This window comes from Mixophyes fleayi, chromosome 12, assembly GCF_038048845.1.
Source record: "Mixophyes fleayi isolate aMixFle1 chromosome 12, aMixFle1.hap1, whole genome shotgun sequence".
Lineage (NCBI taxonomy): Eukaryota > Metazoa > Chordata > Amphibia > Anura > Limnodynastidae > Mixophyes > Mixophyes fleayi.
In genome coordinates, this window is record NC_134413.1 from 53,028,648 (window position 1) to 53,054,503 (window position 25,856).

At 41.1% G+C, this 25,856-nt stretch overlaps 1 protein-coding gene across 3 annotated transcripts in view; it reads right to left on the minus strand.

Moving 5' to 3' along the window:
• Positions 1 to 8,280: 8,280 nt before the first annotated feature.
• CCDC32 (coiled-coil domain containing 32) overlaps positions 8,281 to 25,856 on the minus strand; it is a 33,685-nt gene continuing 16,109 nt past the window's right edge. For 2 of the 3 annotated variants that reach the window (XM_075193004.1, XM_075193003.1), the window contains exons 2-4: positions 23,581 to 23,844; positions 21,037 to 21,193; positions 8,281 to 8,933 (exon numbers count right to left, since the gene is read on the minus strand). In XM_075193004.1, the coding sequence (XP_075049105.1) occupies positions 8,795 to 8,933; positions 21,037 to 21,193; positions 23,581 to 23,830 (546 nt within the window). In that variant the 5' untranslated portion in view covers positions 23,831 to 23,844 and the 3' untranslated portion in view covers positions 8,281 to 8,794. The remainder of the gene's footprint in view (positions 8,934 to 21,036; positions 21,194 to 23,580; positions 23,845 to 25,856) is intronic. The other variant, XM_075193005.1, reaches the window with a different exon arrangement.

Sequence of the window (25,856 nt, forward strand, 5' to 3'; positions counted from 1 at the left end):
GAGGAGGGCTTAGATCCTTGGGTGAAGCTGAACCACTAGTCATGAACACGGGCCAGGGCCTAAGCCGTTCCTTGCCACTCCGTGTCATAAATTGCATATTGGCAAGTTTACGTTTCTCCTCAGATGATTTCAATTTTCTTTTTTTGCTAATTTTTGTGAACTTTGGGGTTTTGGATTTTACATGCCCTCTACTAGGAGATTGGGCATCGCCCTTGGCAGACGACGTTGATGGCATTTCATCGTCTATGTCATGACTAGTGGCAGCAGCTTCAGCAATAGGAGGAAGTGGGTCTTGATCTTTCCCTACTTTATCCTCCAAATTTTTGTACTCCATTATATGCAGCACAAGAAAGCGTACCCCTAAACCACACACACTTTGTGACTGCATAAACAGTGAACGTAGTAATATAGATTGCAGTACCTATTTTTGGGGACTGCAGAAACAGTGAACGTAGTAATATAGATTGCAGTTCCTATTTTTTGGGACTGCAGAAACAGTGAACGTAGTAATTTAGATTGCAGTACCTATTTTTTGGGACTGCAGAAACAGTGAACGTAGTAATATAGATTGCAGTACCTATTTTTGGGGACTGCAGAAACAGTGAACGTAGTAATTTAGATTGCAGTACCTATTTTTTGGGACTGCAGAAACAGTTAACGTAGGTAAATTTAGCAGTACTAATATTTCTGGACTGCAAGAACAGGGAACGTAGGGAAATTTAGCAGTACTAATATTTCTGGACTGCAAGAACAGTGAACGTAGGTATTGCAGTACTAATATTTCTGGACTGCAAGAATATATTGCTCTAGAAATTTTTTTATACTTTTTAAATTATTTTTTTATATTTTTTATGATTTGTTAATAATTATAAAATTACTATGGACTTATCAGAACAAAGCACAGGACAAAAGCACCACTGGACTCAGCAGGACAGACACTGGCTAAAGCACCACTGGACTCAGCAGGACAGAGCACAGGACAAAAGCACCACTGGACTCAGCAGGACAGAGCACAGGACAAAAGCACCACTGGACTCAGCAGGACAGAGCACAGGACAAAAGCACCACTGGACTCAGCAGGACAGAGCACTGGACAAAAGAATAAAGCACCACTGGACTGATCACACAGGAGCAGGAGCACCACTAACCTACAACCTCCCTCTTCCCTGATCACAGCCCAAATGAAGATGGTGGCCGCAAGCAGCGAATTTATGACATCCGAGTCTCGCGAGATCCGATGCAAGACTTGGATGTCAGCCTCGTTTCGGATTTTTTTTTCCCGGGCGGAAGTACCCGAACAGTGCTCGGATCCCGTCGGATCCGCACTGTTCGGGTGGGCTCGGATTAGCGGAATCCGAGCCCGCTCATCCTTATATATAACCTCAATGGTGTCAAGCAGTCAGAAAGTACTTAGTAAGCTTTGCACCTTTTCCAAGCTCCAGTCTATTGACCATCACTTGGCCTAGTCTGGTGAAATCCACCCGAGTCCACCCTCTAAATGTGTTTGGCGAAAGGCCAGGCGTAGAAAGCTGGGATTGGCCACAATTGGGGGGGGGGGGGGCAAAAGAGAAGGATGGGCCATGACACAAGCACAGGAGCGAAGCCATCTCCACACCGCAATAGTAGGACCAATGGTGGGTTGGGATAGACTGGGAATTTTGGAAAGCCATGGTAAAGCGTGTAGGGAGATTCCGAAGAAAGCATTTTCCACATCTACCCATTGTTTGTTCCTGCCTCTCCTTGTCCACACCATTAGTCTATTTAAAGTCACTGCATGGTGATAGCTTGTGAACACTGGTAATTGAATTCCCCCTCCGAATTTTGCACCAGTACAGACTAGAGTGCTTAAACAGTGGCTTCTACCCCTCAAAAGTTTCAAACACATCTCTGGAGCTTGGTGAAGAACTGCGGGGGGATCCTAGTTGGAATAGTTTACAAAATGCAAAGCACTTTGAGAAGAATAGTCATTTTAGTATATTAACTCTGCCAAACCGTGAAAATTTAGGCGGAGGACCGAGATCCCAGCTCTATACCAACTATAGCAAAGAGGGGGGAATAATTTAATCGGAATAAGCGAGTATCATCCCTAGCAACGGAGACCCTTAGATATCATATATGGGAGGATTGCCTTTTAAATGGGAAGGCATCCTGGAGACTTGCGATCACCTGCTCTGAAGCAGAAATATTAAATGCTATAGATTTTGCAAAATTCATATTAAAATGATATAAATAGCCGAATTTCGTGAACTCTGATATTAAGTTGGGAGGAGTTGTGATCAGTTTGATAATTATGACCAGCAGGTCATCTGCAAACAGAGCAAGAAAATATTCCTTCGACCCTACCTGGAGGCCTGATATTAGGGTTAGAACGGATGGCTCTAGCAAGGGCCTCCACGCAGAATACAAAAATTAACTGGGACAGCAAAAAAAACAGCAATGTTTTCATAGTAGTCAGAAGTGCATGCATGCACACATCACGCCACACTCCAATGGGACTACTGTGTGTCAGTTTCAGTCATTGTGAATCTGTGTCAGTGTGGATCTTTTGCCTTAAAAAAAGATCAGTGTGGAAATGATACCCACAAACATTACAATCTAGTCATACAGAATATTTCTATGTGGCAGTCACACAATCTAGTTCTATAGTAACTATAAGATGTGATCGCACTAAATTAAGATTGGATAAATTGGACTTTTTTTCCTCTAAATACCATCACATTGTAGCATGTCCGCTGTAAATCTATGATTCTTGATTAGAGTAGATCTGAACAATCTATGTATCTTGCGACCTTTTAGCTACAATCCAAATAATTTTATATTACATTGGGGCTGATGCAGAGTCGCACATAAATTGTGCAAAAATTGTAGAAGTAAATTATGTCCTTTGAAATTATGCAATTTACATTTTACATCGTAAAAACGATTACCACAACCCCAACGACGATACCTACAAACAAACAACGATTAGCCAAACAAACTACATCAATATACACAAACTTCCCTACAACGCAACGCTGCATATTTTCGAGCGACAAAAAGGGACGCTGCAAATGTCCGAGGGGTGGATGATGCTGTGTTTCATAAAACACAACCTCCGGGATCCCGACATTGCCGCTTTAAATGAAGAGTTACCTAGGTCGCAAAGTTCAGTGGCGCGAAAGTCAAGTGGTGGAGAGGTGTCTCGTTGGAATAAGTTGCAGTCGCTTTGTAGACAAGTCTGTGTATATCAATGTAGTTTTTTGGGCTAATCAGCGTTTCTTTGTAGGTATCGTCGTTGCCGGGATTGTGGCACTCGAAAAATCATACCCAAACCATTTACATAGTATGCAGATGAGCACAAATCTTTAGATATGTGCAAGTCTACATATTAAGTAAATTGCATACATTGCAGTAAGATAAGCTCAATGTATGCTTACAGGGTTAATGAGGGGTGTGCAGTGCCCACTGCCACCTCTACATACGTTAGTGCATAAATATACCCTTACTGTACTCATGGTAGGCAGGCAGAATGAGCAGATATGTTGAAGTCTGAAAACAGACATACGCCATTTAGCGGATAAGCAATGTGTAGTATGGAAAAGCACATTAACATTCAACTCTACATGAGCTACATTGTGAGGGGGAAAAAAGGTCTATCGAGTGTGCTGTTGAAGGCAATTTATGCGATCACTAATTAAATAATACAACCAAAAACATCAAAGGTTCTTGCACACATGCAAACTGGTCATGTGTTATGATTGCATGTCTTCCCAATGAAGAGTCCAATCAGATTCAATCAAAACTGTACAATATGATTGTACAAGGTTCATAAACAGGAAAATATTTGCATATGTGGGGTAGTCTTTATACTGTATTACTTTTAGGTGGGGAAACTGCATGTGAGAACCTATAAATCAAAAACAGTGATTGGTTTGTGAAAGATAACATGTGATCAGAACTGAAAAGGAGAGCAGACTTTACATAAAATAAGAAGCATTTACAATGCATGTGAGAGGTTGCATGTTTTGGCTCCAATATAGCACTAATACCTCTTATTCCTATTGGATCATCCTTTGTTTATAAAGCGACAGCATTTTTTTTAATTTTTTTTTTATAGTACTGCACACCAATGGCATAATGGTACCAAACACATGAAACAAAATAATGGTAACTAAACCAGCTTACAAACATACAGCAGATGTACAGATTTCTACTATTCTACAGATAGCAATCTAAACTGGGAAGTTTGATTCTCTCCAAGAGGGTTTGAGAATGACATTAACAGAACAAAAAATGTGCAATACAAATTATCTCATTTCGCACCTCAATACAATGGTAGTAGAGATGTAAGCAGTTCAAGGTATTTTAAACTTAGCACAAAGGGCAGTCAAACAAAAAGCATTGTGAAACTTTGCTCTTATTTTTTATACTCTAACTGAAAAATATACAAAAAAGTGCTCAGTTGATTCTCCATTTTACAACATTCATCCATCTATAAAGCAGAATTGTCAAAATATAGCAATTTTATCTTTGCAAATAGGAGGCAGACAAAATGAGGAAAACAAAAACCAAACAAACAAAAAAACAAAAAACACCACAGGAAAAGTGATGAGCCAAATTGACCTGCAAAGAAGAGGTGAAAAATTGTCCCAATTGCACATTTTGAATCACCCTGGCTGAATGGTTTTTGATGTTTCTTTAGCATTGATGTAAACAACCCACAAGTAAACTAAGCTTATGTTGTGCATACTTTCCCTTTCAAACGTCTGCTGTGTGTGTCTACAGCAGAATCCATAATGTATATTTTTTTTACCACGACTCCAATTTGCCCTCTTTTCTACCTGTGTGAACAACAGAACTGACAAATAAAACATGATCGCCGCCTGAAAAGTAGGAAGTGAAGAAAATAGAGTAATCCATTTTGTTATGCTGATTAAAGTGTAACCGTCATGCAGTTTTGAAGAAAATTAATATAAACTATACAGCCAGAACGAAAACCTAATTGCAATATACAGTAATGAACACCGTTCTTGAGAAAATTAACAATTAAACATCTTTCTGTCCCGTACTTATGGCTATACTGCCAGAATCATTATTGAAATTGTCTGTTTCAGTGGCATATCCTGTGGGAGGAAGACCCTGGGCCTGATTCATGCTCGGACGTACGTCTGTTTGTGTAGGGAATCCTGCATGAGTGTCACTCACCGGACTTCCAGACCTAGTTAGGCCAATTGCCCCTCTGCCGGCGCCTGTGCTGCGCCGCGGCCGTCCGCCATCTTGACTGTGGTTCTGCGCATGTGCTAACCTGGAGGGTCTTTTATAACTTTCCCTTTAATTGTATTGGCTATCCATTTGCCTTTTCCCTATTTAAAGCACCTCTGACCCCTCCTTAATTGTCTGATCTTGATTCTCAGCTCCTCGTGTCAGCTGTGCTCTCTGTTCCTGTGGCTGCAGTTACTTTCAGCGTTCCTGCCTCCTGTTGTATGCTGTAGTGCCCACTGCATCTCACCTGTTGGCCGGATACTTCTTAGCCACCTCCGTGGTAAACCAGCCTCTTGCTGTATGCTGTAGTGACTGCTGCATCTCACCTGTTGGCCGGATACTTCTTAGCCACTTCCATGGTAAACCTGCCTCCTGCTGTATGCTGTAGTGACTGCTGCATCTCACCTGTTGGCCGGATACTTCTTAGCCACCTCTGTGGTAAACCTGCCACCTGCTGTATGCTGTAGTGACCACTGCATCTCACCTGTTGGCCGGATACTTCTCAGCCACATCCGTGGTAAAGTTATCGTTCATTGACTTTGTTCTATTATCATTTTGTCTAATCCTTTCCGCTGCATCTCACCTGTTGGCCGGATACTTTTCAGCCACCTCCGTAGTAAACCTGCCTCCTGCTGTAGTGACTGCTGCATCTCACCTGTTTGCCAGATACTTCTCAGCCACATCCGTAGTAAAGTTTATCATTCATTGACTTTGTTCTATTATTGTTTTGTCTAAACATTTGCTGGTCATTTCCTATTCTGTCAGTCGTGAAATTACCTCTGGCTCACCACCACTGCCGTGCTATATTCCTCTAGATGGACTGACTTTGTTAGCCTCATATGGGATAACATTAGTGGTGTCTGTTTATCCCATAGTTCTGTTTTATCGCTCTGCTTGTCCGGGCATTTGTTGCTACAACCATCATATATATACATATACAATTGTTCTCCTAAGTATCATTGCATCATTCTTACCGTCTATCTCTATATTAAGTTGTACTCAATTGCTCGGCTGCACTCTCTTGAGGACCGCGACCTGCATAGGGACGCCGCAGAAACCCAAACCCTCTTGCGGGGGTCCCTGGAGAAGACCAGTCGCTACGTTAGACTTTGCGCCTCGAGAGTAGTGATAACAACTGGCAGAAAGCTGGGTCAAGAACTCTAGTGACAGTGACAATGAGATAGCTCTGCACATGCCCAGAAGCGGACATTATGCCAATGGACATAATTGAATGCAATTAATGTCTGAACGCAACTGCCACTTATGACTGCCTACTACTTGAGAGGCAAAAATGGGGGAAGGAAGGATGGGGTGGGGGGGTAAACGCAGATTCAAGTCCAGTGTTTGTCGTAAGACTCCTTGTTTTCAACCATATCTTTTGTACCCACTGGAGGGCTATCACAGAATAACTGTATGCAACTAAGACATACTATAAATACACATTGTATGTACAGTACATATTGAAATCATCTTTATGCACTTAATGTAACAAAATATATATACACCGATCAGCCACAACATTAAAACCACTAAGTGAAGTGAATAACATGGATTATCTCATAACAATGGAACCTGTCAAAGGGTGGGATATATTAGGCAGCAAGCGAACAGTCAGTTCTTAAAATTGATGTGTTATAAACAGGAAAAAAGGGCAAGTGTAGGGGACCTGAGCAACTTTGACAAGGGCCAAATTGTGATGGCTAACTGAGACTGAGCATTTCCAAAACAGCAGGTCTTGTCAGGTTTCCCTGTATGCAGTGTGAGTACCTACCAAAAGTGGTCAAAGAAAGGACTGGTAACAGGGTCAAGGGTGCCCAAAGCTCATTGAAGCGTGTGGGGAGCGAAGGCTAGCCTGACTGGTACAAACGCATAGAAGAGCTACTGTAGCACAGATTGCTGAAAAAGTCAATGCTGGCTATGATAGAAAGCGACACAGCCCATGCGCAGCTTGCTGCAGACCAGTCAAAGTGCCCATGCTGACTCCTGTCCACCACCGAAAGCACCTACAATGGGCACGTGAGCACTAAAACTGAACCAAAGAGCAATTGAAGAAGGTGGCCTGGTCATGTTTTCTTTGACATCATGTTGATGGTCAGGTGCGTGTGCGCGTCATTTACCTGGGGGAAGAGATGGCATCAGGATGCACTATGGAAAGAAAACAAGCCAGCAGAGACAGTGTTATGCTCTGGGCAATGCTCTGCTGGGAAACCTTGGGTCCTAGTATTCATGTGGATGTTATTTTGACACTTACCACCTACCTAAACATTGTTGCAGACCAAGTAAACCTTCACGACAATGGTATTCCCCGATTAGAGTGGTCTCTTTCCACAGATAATCTGCCCTTAACAAAAATTGTTCAGGAATGGATTGAGAAACATGACAAAGAGTTCAGGGTGTTGACTAGGCCTTCAAATTCCCCAGATCTCAATCCAATCGAGCATCTGTGGGATGTGCTGGAAAAACAAGTCACGGCCACGGAGAACCCACCTCGCATCATACAGGACTTAAAAGAAAATGTCTTTGTGCCAGATACCACAGGACACCTTCAGAGGTCTTGTAGAGTCTGTGCCTCGACAGGTCAGAGATGTTTTGGGGGCACAAGGGGGACCCACACAATGATAGGCAGGAGGTTTTAATGTTGTAGCTGATTAGAATAATTATTATTAATATATATATTTTATTTTTGATAGAAATGATTATACTGTTAAAATGTTATTTTATGATCAAATAGAAGTTTTAAATTCCAATCTGCCCTTTTATTGTACTTATGCATATACTGTAGTCTGTTCATGCTGGTTAGGCAGAGCGTTCTTGCATCCAAATTAAAAAGTATCTTGAAATACGGTTGGAACTATGCACAAGTTACGTGCTCTTTTTACACACACAACTTACTGGCAAGTTGCATTCACTCCTGTGATTTACATGTCGTGATCATTCAGAACCATTATGTTCATTCTGTACCTGCCAATAACATGGGCAACTTCAAGCAGGCATGTAAATAGGCAAGTTTTAGAAGAAATAACACAGCTAGAAACACACTGTAAATATGTAACATTTTTATTGCGTAGTTGGGAGTAGGCGACAGGTTCATTTTAAATTAGCACTGAGTAAATATTTTTTAAATGCTTTATTTAAACCTGTTTTTGTAGCCATCGTATGTGTTAAAGCATGCAGTTACAGCATGTTACTACAAATCTAATGTGAATACTACAGGGGTAGCGGATTTTTTTATTCTCATCAATGACATTTTGAATGTACTTAAAATATTTAAATACTTAACTGTAGTAAAAGACAGGACCACCCCCCACAAGAAATGATAATAATAAATAATATTAAAGGATGGATGTGGGATTTTTCGGCCTCAAATAAAAAAAAACAAAAAAAAACAAACAAACCACACAATAGGAATGATAAGAGATTGTCCCAAAGTGGAGTTTGGATTGGAAAAGGAGTGCCTTGGTGATCCATGAGTTAAATGTAATTATCTCCTCTATAATTGTCTGGTTATAGGGACCTTGAGATTTGCAGCTGGTTACCAGTAGTATAGAAAAGCTTAATGTTCACCAGTAGCAGAATCCTGTTCGTTTTCAGCATTTACAGGGGGAGATTCTCCAGGTATTAGACACTGCACTTCCTCTGCACTTATAGCAACTTTCTCTGGCTGCAGCCACCGCTTCAAATGTTCTAGCGTGCTGAAAATGTGAGAATTAAAGAAAGGAGAGAAATCAATAGGTGTAGGCAGCCTAAAAAAAAGGCAAAACAGTTAGACTAAGCATGGGTAATGGTCCTTGATTTAATGTCATATTGTAGTAATGGATTTTACTCGGTGCAAAACAGGTGTGTCCTAATATGTGATGGTTATGCAAGAGTTGGTTCTTTTCCGGTTTAATTTAATTGTTGATACGCAAGATTGATCTAACAAATAACATTTTGGGGACATTTGTAAGTAGTGAAAAAACATATATACTGAAAATGCTATTACATATAGTTATCAACTTATCATGTCATGGGGAAGACAGGGTAATCATTTCTCATCACAATATAGCAACACTTTCAATAAATAGAGTTACTTGAATTATAAATCAAATAGCATTATTGAAGTTATTTGTTTACTTGCAGTTTATCCGAACAATGTGGTTTCCAGACTATTTTCAAAAATAGCTTTTATGACTTAAATTCCAACTTGTTTAGAAGTAATATAACTTTGGCAATCTGTTTACATGTGTCTTTTCAGACAGCTGTCAGTAAAAGTTAACAGAATATTCTGCAGCTATTATGGGTCATTACAAATTAGTCTTTGCTGAATTATTTTCAATTACTTTTTGTTGGCGTTATCCATTATCTTGGGTGCACGTTATTATTGTCCCATTGGTTTGTGTATTTTTCATATTTAACTTAATAATTTTATCTGTATAGCAAATTTGAGATTCACAAAGATTGAAAACATAATTTTGCATCTTTCATTTAGAAAGGTTAAATAAGACTAGTATAAAAAGGAGAGAGGAGGGAACATCTTAAGGCTGGAATGGACTGTATCCACGTTTGAAGTAGCTGCGAACTCTGCCAGGTCATTTCTGTTGCTCCTACTAGAACTCATAACAACTCATAATATATTACATAAATACTGTATTATATACACACACTGACATAAATTTACCTGCAAGCTATATGTTACATACAGTGAGCAGCTGTCAATTGCCATTTAATACCAATAATTTAAAGCTTGTATATTCCATAATAGTTTTTAGCCTGTACATATTTCCATTTGGTCAAATTAAGTTTACTTTGATGGTAATGCCACCAGTGTATACATTCTGTTCATGTATGTACATCTGGGATGAGGGTAAATACAGCTGTGCAAGAGGTGAGGGAGTTTCTTGTCTGGAAGCCCAGATTCTGGTTCTATATGGGCAACAGGTAACACGGATGTCCAATGAAAACATGGAGATATGTGCTGCTTAGCGGGCATTGGTTGGAGCAAGGATATGAAAACATGAAAGAATTCTCAGGTAGGTAGCTGGGTCACAGTTAGAAAAGGTAGAGGGTAGATTGACAAGAAGGCTAGATCTGGAGTTTTTTTAGTTTTTTACTGAAAGCCCGGGATCATTGAATTCATACCACAAATACCAAAAAGTGGGATCCCCACCACACCACAAAAGTACATAAAAAGGTGCAATCAAACTTCAGTCTCCACTCTAAATTGGATGGGCTCCTCTGTCCCTAACCTCCCAGAGCCGTAAGGCCATTTTGGGGGGCAATGATCTTCAGACCCCTCCCCCCCAAGATCATGGGGATTTTGAGTCTATAAAGGGCCTGTCACACCCTTCAAATAAGCAGAAAAAAAAATACAAAAATTAAGGAAGTGCAGGCGACAATCTCCCTCACAAAAAGCACAAGGCAAAAGGAAGTGTGTCCATGATCAGAGGGGTCACCACTCCCTCCTAGGACAGGCACTACACTTGCTTTTTGCCAAAAGGCTATGAGGGACCCAGCAGCAGTGGTACAAATGACAACATTCGAGTTAGGTGGATCTTCAAGAATTACTGTAGCATTTTAGGCTGTAAACTTAAGGCAGGAATCTGGGAGGTTGTTACTGAAAGTCTACCTGTGCCATGTGCTACGTTGGGAGCAATGGGAAATACATTGTAGCTGGGTTTTAGTTACAGGATTTGGGGAAGGAGCTTATACTGGTGTTAGGACTGAAAATAAGGAAGATATGTTTGCTTAGGATTTATAATATGCTAGGCATAACATCCACATTACTGGGTAGTAACTTTGGAAGGCTATTGCATGTTAAAGAGTTTTTTATATAGACAAACCCTCTTAAGACTAAACTTGTGGGAGGACACCAACAAAGTGTTAAAATTAGAATTTGCTATAAGTCACGAGGCATAAAAGAGTGAATAGAAAGACAATAATTAATGCAAATTGAAGAAGAAGCAAAAGCATAATGGATATACTAATTATGGGGATTGTAATATAGATAATGTAGTAGTTATGGTAAAGGAGACAGTTTTATTAGTGGTATTTACAAAGGGAAATCTGCCATGGAAGTGACCAAGGGCTAAGAAGCTGAACATGTATTGGATTGGACTAAGTCATACCTAATGTACTGTAGGCTTTTTTGCCAAGTCCAGCCCATGCTCTTTTTGAAGTTGAAGGTAAAAGTTCTTTGTATGCCATAGTATGGTGTTGCAAAATGTCATGGGAAGACCGTAACAGGGAGATCAAATTAATGTCCTTCCTTACAATTATGTCTCTGTGCAGATGGTATGCAAGTCATGCAAAAAAAGTCACAATTAATAATCATCTCCTCAGTCCAAAACTTTATCACCATGGAAGTATTACTATAAAAATCATACAATAATAAATTGCTAATATATTAATTGTGACTTTTTGCATGCATTCTACACAATTTATATTATTTAGTGGTTACTAGATCAGTGCACTGATCAGAATTATTTGTGATCATCCATGTTTTACTATTTTTATGTGATATTTTCTGTGTATTTAATAAAACTGATTTTTATACAATTGCATGAATCTATTTATAGAGAGTTTTGTGCTCAGTTCTCAGCGCTGTGATTGTTATTTCCATTAAATTTTTGTAGTTGAGAACACACAGGTTCTTTACAGCTGCGGGAGCTGAACCACTAATCTCTTTATTATTGCAATAAATAGTCTATAAGTGCCAAAAGTTCTATAGCTTTTTTTTTTTTCTTAAAAATTAAATATTCTTGAGTGTAGTGTCTTACATATCCATCCCAGGGACAAATCCATTTGTAATCTTAACAAAAGGCAATCACCACATGCATACTGGCAATGGAGAGTTTGCAAGGTGCTCCTGAGTGAGCTTGCAGCGGAAGGTAGGAGTAGATATCAGGAGAGTTAGCCGATCTCCATAGGAGCAGATAGTGGGAAAGAGAGCAGGAAGGGCAAAGTGAAGAACGAAATCCTATTCAGATGCAAAGGTTGAAAAATAGGATTAGGAGCAAATAGGGCTCAGGATAGATAAATTCAGGTTAACAATAAAAATATATAATAGTAATAGGTTCCTGTTCACATGATCGCGTGTCTACGTATGAATAAACAGAGGAAATACTTATATATAGTGATAATTGGTACATTGTTTTTTGAAAACCCCAAATGTCAGTGCCCCAATATCTTTTGGGTGAATCACCTATCAAGATGGAATATGTCCAACGAAGATCCTGTGTTCCACAAATGGCTTTGAAATAAGAGTCGCTTCTACAGTTACGGCCAAAAGTTTTGAGAATGACACAAGTATTGTTTTTACAAAGTTTGCTGCTTCAGTGTTTTTAGACCTTTTTGTCAGATGTTGCTATGGTATACTGAAGTAATATTGCAAGCATTTCATAAGTGTCAAAGGCTGTTATTGACAATTACATTAAGTTTATGCAAAGAGTCAATATTTGCAGTGTGGACCCTTCTTTTTGAAGGCCTCTGCAATTCGCCCTGGCATGCTGTCAATCAACTTCTGGGCAACATACTGACTGATGGCCGTCCATTCTTACCTAATCAATGCTTGGAGTTTGTCAGAATTTGTGGCTTTGTTTGTCCACCCGCCTCTTGAGGATTGACCACAAGTTCTCCATGTGATTAAGGTCTGGGGAGTTTCCTGGTCATGGACCCAAAGTTTCGATGTTTTGCTCCCTGAATCACTTTGTTATCACTTTTACCTTATGGCAAGGTGCTCCATCATGCTGGAAAGGGCATTGTTCGTCACCAAACTGTTATTGAATGGTTGGGAGAAGTGTCGCACATTGCACCAGCTAACTTGCATTTTGGTCACTGTTCTTACCCGTTTCCCTTGGTTCTCACTCACTGCATTCACTTGCTGGTCTGAACTGAGCATGCGCACACCTGGGGGTAAATGTATCAAGGTCCGATTTTTTCAGCGTGTTAAAATCGCGGCAAATCGCGGGCGATTTTAGTCAAAATTTTCTGAAATGTATCAAGCTGCGATTTTGACCCTGATCTTCAAAATCGCTGATCTGGCGATTTGCTGCGATGTAAAACACTCCCATGTTAGCCAACTCTCCTGTGTTGTATAAACACATCACTGCTACACTGCCTGACAAAACTGCTGTAAAAACTGTTAAGAATAGATAAAAGTTTAAAAAAAAAAAAAAAAAAAAAAAGCGTGGGGTCCCCCCTCTGTTTAGTCTATTAACTATAAATAGACCTAGCTCAATGAGCTAAGCTCATTGCGTATCGGAGCTCCTGTTTGCGGCGGCTCATCCCTTTTTTATTTTTCTTCAAGCAAGTAAGAAGAATCGTGGATCTTACAAATATGGGGCCCCCCTGGCCGAAGAAAGGAAGACTTCAAGCAACAATGGGCCCCCCCCGAGGGCAGAAGAACTGAACAGATTACAAGCATGGACATTTGGAAGTACAAATTTCTTTGGGACAGTGGCAAGCGTGGACTTTGGATAAAAATTTATTTTGGATAGTCATTTTTGGATTGAAGGAAACAAATCAATAAAGGAAGAAGCCGCATGGACATATAATCTGAAAACCCTTAACCCCAGAGGTCTCAATATTGATTTTGACCTCAAACCGCTTCTGATTTAATTTTACACCTATCATCATCAGATTGTACTTTACATGTCACCCCCAGAAGTGATCACTGGCTGCAACATGTGATATCCATTCCCTTGAGACATAAATTTCTAACGATACCACCGATACAATATTTTGATAAGCACCCACATCCCCCTTTTCTTCTCTTTTTCCTTTTCCCCCCTGTTCACACAATTTAGGGGGCTATAGTAACATCCACTTCAGCTGATACCCATTTCGTACCATACTGTATATGCCACACACAAGGGCTACCTGCATCTACAATTAGTCATTTACCGCAATTCTGAGTCCTATATTGTATTGACAGTGTATTCTAGCTGTTAATGTTTTCTAATGCTCTTGACTATCTTCATCTACATACACCCGCACTATGAAATAATCCCAATGCTTTACCGACCACAAGCTCAACCATTGGAAGGCTTGATGCTTCCGAACACTCCCATGTTATCCTGGCCTATCAATTCCCGTTATTCCTACCAAAACAGATCCTGACCCTCCCCTTATATACCACTCTACAATACTCGAACACCCACTCCTTGAGAAAGTCCTCTTGGGACGAAACGCGTCAGAGACACTACCACTCTCTGCAACCTGTACCCTCATTTACGTGCCTACTATTAAGTCATCTTGATGTAAGTGTATTCCTGTATTCTGTAATAAACCGTTTAACATGGCTTCACTAGGTAGCTTCATTCTTATGCCTACTACGAGCCGCGCATGCGCGGCACGCAACGCTACATAGGCACTGGTTTGTTGACACTACTGCTGATACATCCGTCGACCATACAGCGCCCGCCGACCACATTTCCTGACGTACAACGGCCACTAGGAACGGCGCCTCTCTCACGCTACAACACTGTGGAACGGAGAATTGCAGGCTTTCGATTCACGATCTGACCCACTATACTACGGACCATTATTGGAACATCAATTCCAGTCATCAGATGCTGCACAGAACGGCCGATCTCTGAGCGTTATTACATCCATAATAAGGTAATTACATAAGCGTGTTACCTAGGATAGCTGAGCCTCCAGCAGCCTCACGGCGCAGTTTTCCGAACATTCACGGCATACCGTTCACTGCATTGTCCTTAACCCACAGTAACTGACATTTGTACTGAATCTCTCAATCAGTGTCAATATCATCATCTTCACATATCCACAGCATTGCATCCAGATTTATTTATGGTCACATATTTACTTATTTTTGATTTACTTGTGTTTTTGCTTGTGCTTTTGGTCTTCTGTTTTTGCTTTTGAATTTGATTGTTTTTTAATTGGTTTTTGTTTGGTTCTGTTTATTATTTATAGTACTGAGCGCATTTGGGTCATCCTATTCTTGCAATGTAATTCAGGGGACTGGTTACCCCCGTCCATATTGCAGCTCGTACTTTTACTTACTGTCCAGTGTATCCTCCTCCCACCTTTTGCATCTATTTTTGGATTGAAAGCTGCTGACAAGAGAAGAAAACTTCATTGGTTAGTATAGGGTATTTATTATTTTTAATAAAAATATATGGTATCAATGAGGGTGTTTACTGTCTTTATTGTGGGTTTATTATTTTTATTAAATGGATGTGGTTTTAATCATGGTGTTGTGGATTTGTAAACATTTTATTTTGTGGAACTACAGGTCCCAGCCAGCCGTGGGTGTCAGGGCATGTTGGCACTTGTGGTTTTTCAAGTGCCAACATGCCCTGGCTGCCGTGGGTATGCTGGTGCTTGTAGTTATACAAGTAGCAGCATGCCCACACTATTTAGGGCAACTTGACTGGAACGTGTAGTTCCACAAAATAAAATGGCGTCCATTTGTTTTTTTTAACTCTTATTTGGCTATCACCCTACACCCACCGCCTAGGGGGTGTAGGAAGAGCCCTAGTGCTATCAGCACTGGGCTGGGTGTCCCTAGAGGTGGGGCCCGCTCGTTTTTTTTCAGCGGACCCCACTCCCTAGGGAATCTAGCCTAGCGCTGAACAGCCTGGGGTTGGTATGACAGGTAGTGTAACAGTGATGTATTTATACAACACGCTGCTAGAATGCAGCATGTTGTATCTGGCATGTTTGAAAGCAAACTTTCCTGAGTTTGCTTAATCGCAGCTTCATACATTTGAGACTTGTTTAGCTGCAGTGGCAAACAGTGGTGAGTTTGATCTCTATCGATTTTGCAAATAGCGATTTTGACAGAAGCACAACTCTGGCGATTTTGCATGAAATCTCAGCTTCATACATCGGCGAGTTTCAACTCTCCCAAGAAAATCGCTGATTTTGCAAAAATCGCACCTCGATACATTTACCCCCTGGTCTTTTCAAAACTTCCGGCATTCTCTTGACTGCCTAATTGCCTGTCAGTTCTGTCTATTTAAAGCACCTGCTTCTCTACAAAGTTAAAAGATCTTCAGGTCTCCTTACCTGTTCGGACACTGTTCTCTCTGGCTCCTATCTGCACATCGCAATCCTGTGTTACCTGTCACACTACCAAGACATGCGGTATTGTTGCAGGAACCTCGTGCGTCATAATCAGTCCTGTTCTCTGCTATTCGCTTTCAAAAGACCTTAACACTTCATTTCCCTGCCGTTCACCTGAACCTCTGCATTTATCTTCCAGCAGGCCTGCTCCACTCCGCAGTTCCATCTCGACCAGCTCTAATCCCCCTTAAGAGGACCGCCACCTGCGGCTAGAGAGCAACAGAGTTCATATTGCCTTGCAGGAATCCCTGGTGAATACCTCTCTACCGTTAGATTCCACACCTATCTGGGGGTAAGTCTATCTAGAGCGGGGCTTCGAGGTCTATTCCAAACTCAGGCTCCATGACAAGAAGTTGCTCTTGGAGGATGTTTTGGTACCATTCTTTATTCATGGCTGTGTTCTTAGGCAAAATTGTGAGTGAGCCCACTCCCTTGGCTGAGTAGCAACCCCACACATGAATGGTCTCAGGATGCTTTACTGTTGGCACGACACAGGACTGATGGTAGTGCTCACCTTTCCATCTCCGGACAAGCGTTTTTCCAGATGCCCCAAACAATCTGAAAGGGGATTCATCAGAGAAAATGACTGTGACGAAGCGAGTGTGATAACCCTGTGACCAATCTGTTTCTCGTTTCTCACAAAATGTAGATTATAGCAAGTACTTTTTATAGCCCTTGCTTTTGTTCCTCAGCATACCAGACTACAACTGCATTGCCCAATTACATGTGGTTAAGGGGACATTGTAGTTCAGTGTAAATATGTATATTGTATATTTTATATTGATGATTTGCAGTAAGGTTATGTATTGTCTTTAAAAGTGAAGCCAGGGGGATTATGTGCAGGGATCAGGTTGCCAGGTGATGTAGTAGGAAAACTAATTACTGTCCATTGTTCTCACCAGGCTAGTCCAGACAGGCCATCTAAGAGGGGAGGTTCTGTGGAAGGACAGCTCATCTTCACTCCCCTCTCCAACCCTCCCTAGTCCAGCACTGACCAATGGTTAATAAGAATAGACCCAACGGTTTACCCAGGCAGGGGAAAGACTGTGGAAATTAGACCTGAGATATAAGAAGCTACTCCAGGTGGGAGGGGGTGTTCATTCTGGGGATTTCATTCATGAAAGGTGCAAGATCTGGGTTTTGAGTGGTCGTTCTCTACTAGAGTCTATATATGCACCTGAGAGAGATCCATGGGTCGTCAAGTCTGGACAACCAGGTGAATAACTCCATAAGCTATTGGGGTAAGGGACAGATGCTGTGGTAAACCTGCCTGGTATTTATTTACTGTGTGTACATAATATTCTAGTGTTGTTTGTATGACAATAAATGTACTGTTGTACTTTTGTAACTGCATTTGCCCGAGTGACTATACGAATCCTAGAAGGTACTGGGTAGACTTGCCTGGCATAGGAAGGCACCCGTGGGTGGCCAGCCAGTGTGAAGTGGGTAGTATTGGGCCAGAAAACCCGGTATCTTCACAATGACTTTACCCCAGTCCTCAGAAGTCCAATCCCTGTACTTTTTGCAGAATATCAGTCTGTCCCTGATGTTTTTCCTGAGAGAAGTGGCTTCTTTGCTGGCCTTCTTGACACCAGGCCATCCTCCAAAAGTCTTCACCTCACTGTGCATGCAGATGCACTCACACCTGCCTACTGCCATTCCTGAGCAAGCTCTGCACCGGTGATGCCCCGATCCCGCAGCCGAATAAACTTTAGGAGATGGTACTGGAGCTTGCTGGACGTTCTTGGGCTCTCTGAAGCCGTCGTCACAACTATTGAACCTCTCTCCTTGAAGTTCTTGATACGATAAAAGGTTGATTTAGGTGCAATCTTACTAGCGACAATATCCTCGCCTGTGTAGCCCTTTTTATGCAAAGCAATGATGACTGCACCTGTTTCCTTGCAGATAACCATGGTTAACAGAGGCAGAACAATGATTTCAACACCACCCTCATTTTAAAGCTTACATTCCGATATTCTTAATCAGCACGACAGAGTGATCTCCAGCCTTGTCCTCATCAACACTCACCTGTGTTAAAGAGAGAACACTGACCCGATATCAGCTGGTCCTTTTGTGGCAGGGCTAAAAAGCAGTGGAAATGTTTTTGGGATAAAAATCATAGTCATGGCAAAGAGGGACTTTGAAATTAATTGCAATTCATCGGATCCCTCTTCATGACATTCTGGAGTATATGCAAATTGCCATTATAAAAACTGAGGCAGCAGACTATGAAAATATTTTTGTCATTCTTAAAACTTTTGGCCATGACTGTACATGACTCCTCCTCACTCCATTAACAATATCCATGCATATATGAAAAAAAGGGGAGAGGCGGTGTATAGTGAAGTATAGCCAAGTAAAATTATTACTAAAAATATAAAAATGCACTCACATTTGAGTATAGATAATGGTTCTTCAAAAAGGTATCTTTCAATGTCCTTCTGTCAGGGGAACAAAACCTCCCACCGGCAGATGTGCAGTCAAGGGGATTCCGTGACGTCAAAGGGCGTTGCTAGGTAACAAATCTTTGCCATGATAGGTTCCAATGCGTTTCGTCATAGGTTATGACTTCATCATGGGGTGTGTTAGATGTCAAAGTATGGTTTAAATACTATCGCAGTCCAATTGGATGCCAGAAGGCAACATTGAGGTGGTTTGTTAATTAAAAAGTTGAACCATGCATATCTGGACTAAAAAAAAAATTTAAATACTGTGAAGCCACGTGCATTTGTCCTTCTTCATAAACTAATAAACATTGTAAGTGGAATTAAAATTATCAAATAAAATGCAACATCTCAAAAATAAATATACTATAAAAATTTTTTTTTAAAAAAAAAAAACCCCTTTGTTTATAGTCAAGCACACCACATTTAAAACGTACAGGTTATAAATGAGTGTACATTATAATGTATATATCATTCCCTAAAGATATTCATTTATACAAGATAAAATGAGATGCATCATGCCATTCTTGAAATGTGTAATAAAAAAAAAAAATCGCATAATATGCTATGAATAAGAATAGTCTTTTATGACAAGTGTAGTTAAATGAAATCAACTACAACAGAAGAGTCTTTACAGCGGTATATTTGAAAATATGTATTATGCTCTTGCTAAGAACAGTAATTTAAGGCAAGTGTAGTTAAGTATAATTGACCATATTAGAAAAGGTCTGAATGGACCAATTATCACTATAAAAGTATATTTCCTCTGTATATTCATATTTAGACATGTGATCATGTGACCAGGAACCTATCACATTATATATTTTCGTTGTTAACCTGAATTTACCTATCCTTAACCCTATTTGCGCCTAATACTATTTTTCAACCTTGGCATTTGTACTTTGGAGGATTCATGCTATACCCCCGGTTAGGATAGTGGCAGCATCCAACACCCCTTCCCCCAAACCCCAGGGAGCGCTGGTCGATCAATTTTTTGTCTCAAAATCCTATTCGGAGTATAAACATGATAAAAGGAGAGAGAGGAGGCAAATGGAGGGTGATGAACCAAACTGAATGTAGAGGCAGGGTGACAAAAGTACCAACGACTAAACATATAAGGTGAGTGAATGTTAAGTGAAGATGACAAAAGGGAAAAGGGGGGGGGGGGGGGAGCTAGCCAGGAATGTAAACCAAATGTGATGATATAAAGTTCAGTATCTAGAGGCCAGATCCTTGAAAGACAGGAGATTAGACAGACTAAGCACCTAAGCTGGGCAGCACGGTGCCTCCCAGCATTGGGATCATAAGTTTGATTCCCGACCATGACCTTATGTGCTCTGTGTTTGTGTGGGTTTCCTCCGGGTGCTCTGGTTTCCTCCTACACTCCAAAAACATACTGGTAGATTAACTGGCTGCTGACCAAATTAACACTAGCGTGTGTGTGCGCATTATATAGTGTAGGGATTTTATAGTGTAAGCTCCAATGGGGCAGCTACTGATGTGAATGACGAATATACTCTGTACTGTGCTGCGGAATAGGTGGCGCTATATAAATAAATGGTGATGATTCAATTTTTATTTTGACTGTTTGTGCTATTTGTCTTAACTACAGCTATTCAGATCTGCAACTTTTTTGGCACTTACGACTCCTTATACATGAGGCGTGACAGGGGCAAGCAGGGGTCTTTTAATGTATGTAATGTACAGTAAGGGTGTGTTTGAGCATGTGCATTCAGACTGGGACGTAGTCACAGATATGACTGGAAAAAAAAAAAAAAAAAAGTTTTTATTTGCCGTGGTCAGGAGCAGGTATACGTAGTGGATGAAATGATGACAAACACTTGAACTAGTGAACCACTTGTAATTAGAAGTTTGCTAATGATTCGCAAAAACTTAATGAGACTTTAATAGTTACTTGGCCACACATTAGAATTTGCCAGTCGCGTTGAAGCAAAGAAAAATGCGAAGTACATAAGCATACACTCACATGCAACTTTTCAAGTAATGCTTGCGATCCACTCTGAATCAGACCCAAGGAAAAATGTGTACACATAATATGCACACAAAAACATATACACTTTAAGTACTGTGCCACTCTCCCAGAAATTGATGGCACCTGTGTTTGCTCAAGCAGTGATTGTAAGTTAAAGGACAGGACAGCAATATTCTCCTAGTGGAGGATAAACCTTTTTAAATGTTCTTTAAGTTCCAAAATAAAAAAAAATAAAAAAGTTATCTGTAACTTTGGAGTTTTAATAAATAGTGCGTTATTTCTCAGTACCTGGAGTCAACTTCACTTGTTCCAACATAAGCCTCGGGCTCAAAGGTTTCTTGCAGAAATCTGTCCCAGCATTCCTTTTTTGCTTGGCCTAAAGAAAGTAACATATCCTTGGAGGTCACTTCACAAGAACGACCTTTAATTTTCTGCAACCTGCGTTCTACAGTAAAGGAAACAAAAACTAGATATTTCATTACAATTAAATACAACATAAGACCATTTACACGTCTCACCGTAACAGCTTAGAAAACAGGATTGCCTGAGGTGACATGGAGTAAAATGTGTGAATCACCAATATGTCACAAAGCCCTGGTTAGATGTATAAAACTTTTCTGCCGTGGGAGTTCTACAATGAACAGATAGCGAGAGATGGAACTTAATTGGTGTATACTTTGGGGTTTTCCGCTCTACCATGATGAAGTTAACCATGGACAATGGTGAAGCATCAACTGAGCTCTTGAACTGCAAGACTCTAGTATTGGTGCAAGTTTGTTTATTTGGATAGAGAATTTTAACACTGATGGCCTAGTTACTGTCTAACTGAAATATTTATTTTGTTCTAATTCAGCTGTGAAAAACACCACACCTGGATAAATTAAATTACAGCTTTTAATTCCAGTTTGTTCATTGACTCTTCTATCTTCACAATTTCCTGTTACTATATATTTTTTTTTTACTTCCCTGTAGTCATATGTGCTTTTCAACATACTTTCTATGTAAACACTCATACTTTTGCTGTAGATATTTTCTTTTTGTATACACATGTATTTCACTATGGATCAGAGCTTTGTCATACATGTATTAAAAATACATGGACATTCTACTTGTCTTCCTCTTTTTCATACATTAAATAATTTCATAACACCACAAGTTTTCTCAATACTAAGAAGAGATGCAATGTCTGGTTTTATGCGGTGGGATTGACAAGAGTGCCATTTTCATTTTTTTTTTCAGAAGGTGGAATCTTTGTTAATGAATACTTTAAACTTGTCCTTGACTCTCATCCTTCAGCGCTGACCTATTTGGTGAACTTATTTGAGAGGCTAACATGCAGTTACGTTCAATAGCAGTCAAATGGGTAATTGACTCTAATTGTACAAAAATTATTTAGTAGCAACTATGGTTAGAATAAGCTGGTTCAATTATGTTACATTACTAACTTAGAACGCCTACGTTTTCTATTTCAATTCACTGGGTTTGCCAGTGAAAGGGCAGTCAAAAGTTAAACATGGCAACCCAACTTTGATTTAGGAAGGACATGATTTAAACTGTAAATTAAACTGAAGCATCCTTCAATTAATAGCCATAGGGGGCAGAGTATTTTTTAATTACGTGCTGCAGTGTAGACAGAAAAAACACATATAAATCTCATATCTTCTGTGTTTCTGGGTTCTTTTTATCCAATTCACTAGTAAACGATGTCTGATGTGTTAAAATTATATTTTATATATTTCTGATACTTCCTGGTGTCTAATTATATCTACCAAACAAAAAGTGTAAACGAGCACCAGTGGTGGAACGCAGGTGCGGTGCACTGGGGCCCATGGAGATAATGGCACCTGCAATCATTCTTCAGATAAAAAATGTCTAATGATTTGACCAACGATTGAAAGTCCCGATGAGCATGCCGGTTTAAGTGTACACACCTACACACTTTACCGTCAGATCTGTGATCTTCATCTCTCATAACCATCTTCTGAAAAGATTGTGACTCTGTACACACTACAGATATCTGCCTATGCCAGAGGCGGAACTAGCGAGCTGTGGCCCCAGATACCCTTCTCCCAGCTCCGGGGCCCACAGCTTGCTAGTTCCGCCTCTGATAAGCACATTAATATTACATCACAATTGCCTAAGGTTTTACCCAATTATCTTTCATTACAAATAGCTCCACGTTTCAATCTGAAAATTTTACATTTTTAAGGATTAATTCCTGCTTTACTTCACAGGTGTCTGCTTCATACTGGATCAATCTGTGGATCATTTTAAAAGGGGACACCAAACTGAATTTATGTAGAAAGTTTTCTGTTTAAGACATTATTTTTACATGTTAGCATGCTTAAAGGAGAACTCCATCCAAATGAAACATTTTCAAAAAACCCTCCCCTCACTTTCTAATCAGTACCACCGACAACTATCCTGTGAATGAAGTTCACTTTTAAATTGTTCTTTTCATGAAAGGAGAAGTTACCATTCCATGTACTTGGCTTAATCAGCCATTAAGGTCAGTGAAAACACAAATTTATCAGCTGGGACTTAAACTGAAAAAGGTGGGGAATTCACTTAAACCTCCATAAGTGCCATACATCATTTTATTAACATGTATACTATACATTGGTGAGCTTCCACCATGCAACACTGCCCAAGTTTCACAGCTAGGGCAAAACAGTAAGAACATGCAATTTGGTGGTAATATTCAAAGCAAGCCATTAACTCAGGGTTATGTGCGCTAATATCCAAAAAAATAACAAAAGCCTTTGATAGAATGAGTAATGTAATCTTAGAAATGGCTACAGTAAATCAGCAGATGTAGATAGGTTTACTGACCTAAAGATGCTAAATACACTTCAGAGTCTTGTAATGGACTCCAAGGTTTTTGAGTGCAACAAAGGGGGTCATGTTCAGCCTCACATGTGCTAAGGTCCTGGTTGATTCCATTAGAAGGACACAGAAAGGAGTCTGAAAAGGTTTCGGACAGGTTCATTTCCTGGATGTCTGGAGCACAAGGACAAATATCAGCCCACATATCCTGGCTGGACACAGTTGTCCCTGAATCTATACTCTCAATCATCCTCATGGGTTCAGTGTACTCTGAAGAAAAAAAAACAACACAATATTTAACACCATAACTACACAAAGCAATGCATATGGAGTATAAATAGAAATAGATTTATTACACATACCTCTGCAAATTTCTCAGGAATTTAATGTAAATATTCTGACAAGATGGGGGTGTCAAGACATTCTAACTAGGTGTTTTGCCTGCTGACAACCTCTCTCCTCCAAAGTGTGTTTTATATTGATGGGATGGTGTTGTGTTAACCATGTATGTATATTATATCGATTTTACATATTCTTAAATGATGTCAGGGTGGATCACAAATGTAACGTTATCCTTATTATTAGCGCCTTGTAATGCATGAGTATTGGCATTTTGTAAGGCAACCTGCATACAGAGAATCCCATATTAATTAGTCTTGTGTCTTAGGCAATGGGAGGGGCGTTACCGTGAACAGCACATGCTGACTAGGAGTCACTACCCCTGTCAGGTTAGTCCATGGTCATGCGTGGACATCAAAGTCTCTGCCCAGTCAAAAGCAGGGAGTGCATTGAGCTCAGTCTCTACCACAAGGGTAGAGGAGTGAAGACTGCGGCTCAGCAGCCGGGGTTGTACATCAAAGTGACCGAGATAAACATGCTGTGAGGTATAGTAGTATGTAGTTCAGTGTGGTGAACCTTTTGGTATTCTTGCATATTTGCTATTTTATGTGCTGTGTGTTTTACATATATAATAAACGAGTGCATTTTTCACCAACTATTTACATAGCGATTTATTTACCCTACGGTGAGATACAGAGAATGACAGGAGCGACACGGAGCTTATATTCCAATATAAGCTTCTACTCACGGGTATGCAGGGCCTGATCAACCACTAGGCGATCAAAAGCATTGGTGGTCAGTGGTTAGCAACACACAGCCAATTGCCAGGCTGCCTGTTGCTGTGCAGCAGACAGGAAGCAGGAAGTCTTCACTTCCTATCTGCTGATCTGAGGAGAGGAGCGACGCTGGCACAACTACAGGTAAGTGAAGGGGGGAACTGCCCTGCATATCTATAGGGAGGGAGGGGAGGGGGGGGGGAACTGCCCTGCATATCTATAGGGAGGGAGGGGAGGGGGGGGGGGGAACTGCCCTGCATCTCTATAGGGGGGGGGGGGGAACTGCCCTGCATATCTATAGGGAGGGGGAACTACCCTGCATATCTATAGGGAGGGGGGGGGGGGGGAACTACCCTGCATATCTATAGGGAGGGGGGGGGGAACTACCCTGCATATCTACAGGGAGGGGGGGGGGAACTACCCTGCATATCTACAGGGAGGGGGGGGGGGAACTACCCTGCATATCTATAGGGAGAGGGGGGGGGGAACTACCCTGCATATCTATAGGGAGAGGGGGGGGGAACTACCCTGCATATCTATAGGGAGAGGGGGGGGGGAACTACCCTGCATATCTATAGGGAGAGGGGGGGGGGAACTACCCTGCATATCTATAGGGAGAGGGGGGGGGGAACTACCCTGCATATCTATAGGGAGAGGGGGGGGGGGGAACTACCCTGCATATCTATAGGGAGAGGGGGGGGGGAACTACCCTGCATATCTATAGGGAGGGAGGGGGGAACTACCCTGCATATCTATAGGGAGGGAGGGGGGAACTACCCTGCATATCTATAGGGAGGGAGGGGGGAACTACCCTGCATATCTATAGGGAGGGGGGGGGGGAACTACCCTGCATATCTATAGGGAGGGGGGGGGGGAACTACCCTGCATATCTATAGGGAGGGGGGGGGGGGAAACTACCCTGCATATCTATAGGGAGGGGGGGGGGAAACTACCCTGCATATCTATAGGGAGGGGGGGGGGAACTACCCTGCATATCTATAGGGAGGGGGGGGGGGGAAACTACCCTGCATATCTATAGGGAGGGGGGGGGGAAACTACCCTGCATATCTATAGGGAGGGGGGGAAACTACCCTGCATATCTATAGGGAGGGGGGGGGTGGAACTACCCTGCATATCTATAGGGAGGGGGGGGGGAAACTACCCTGC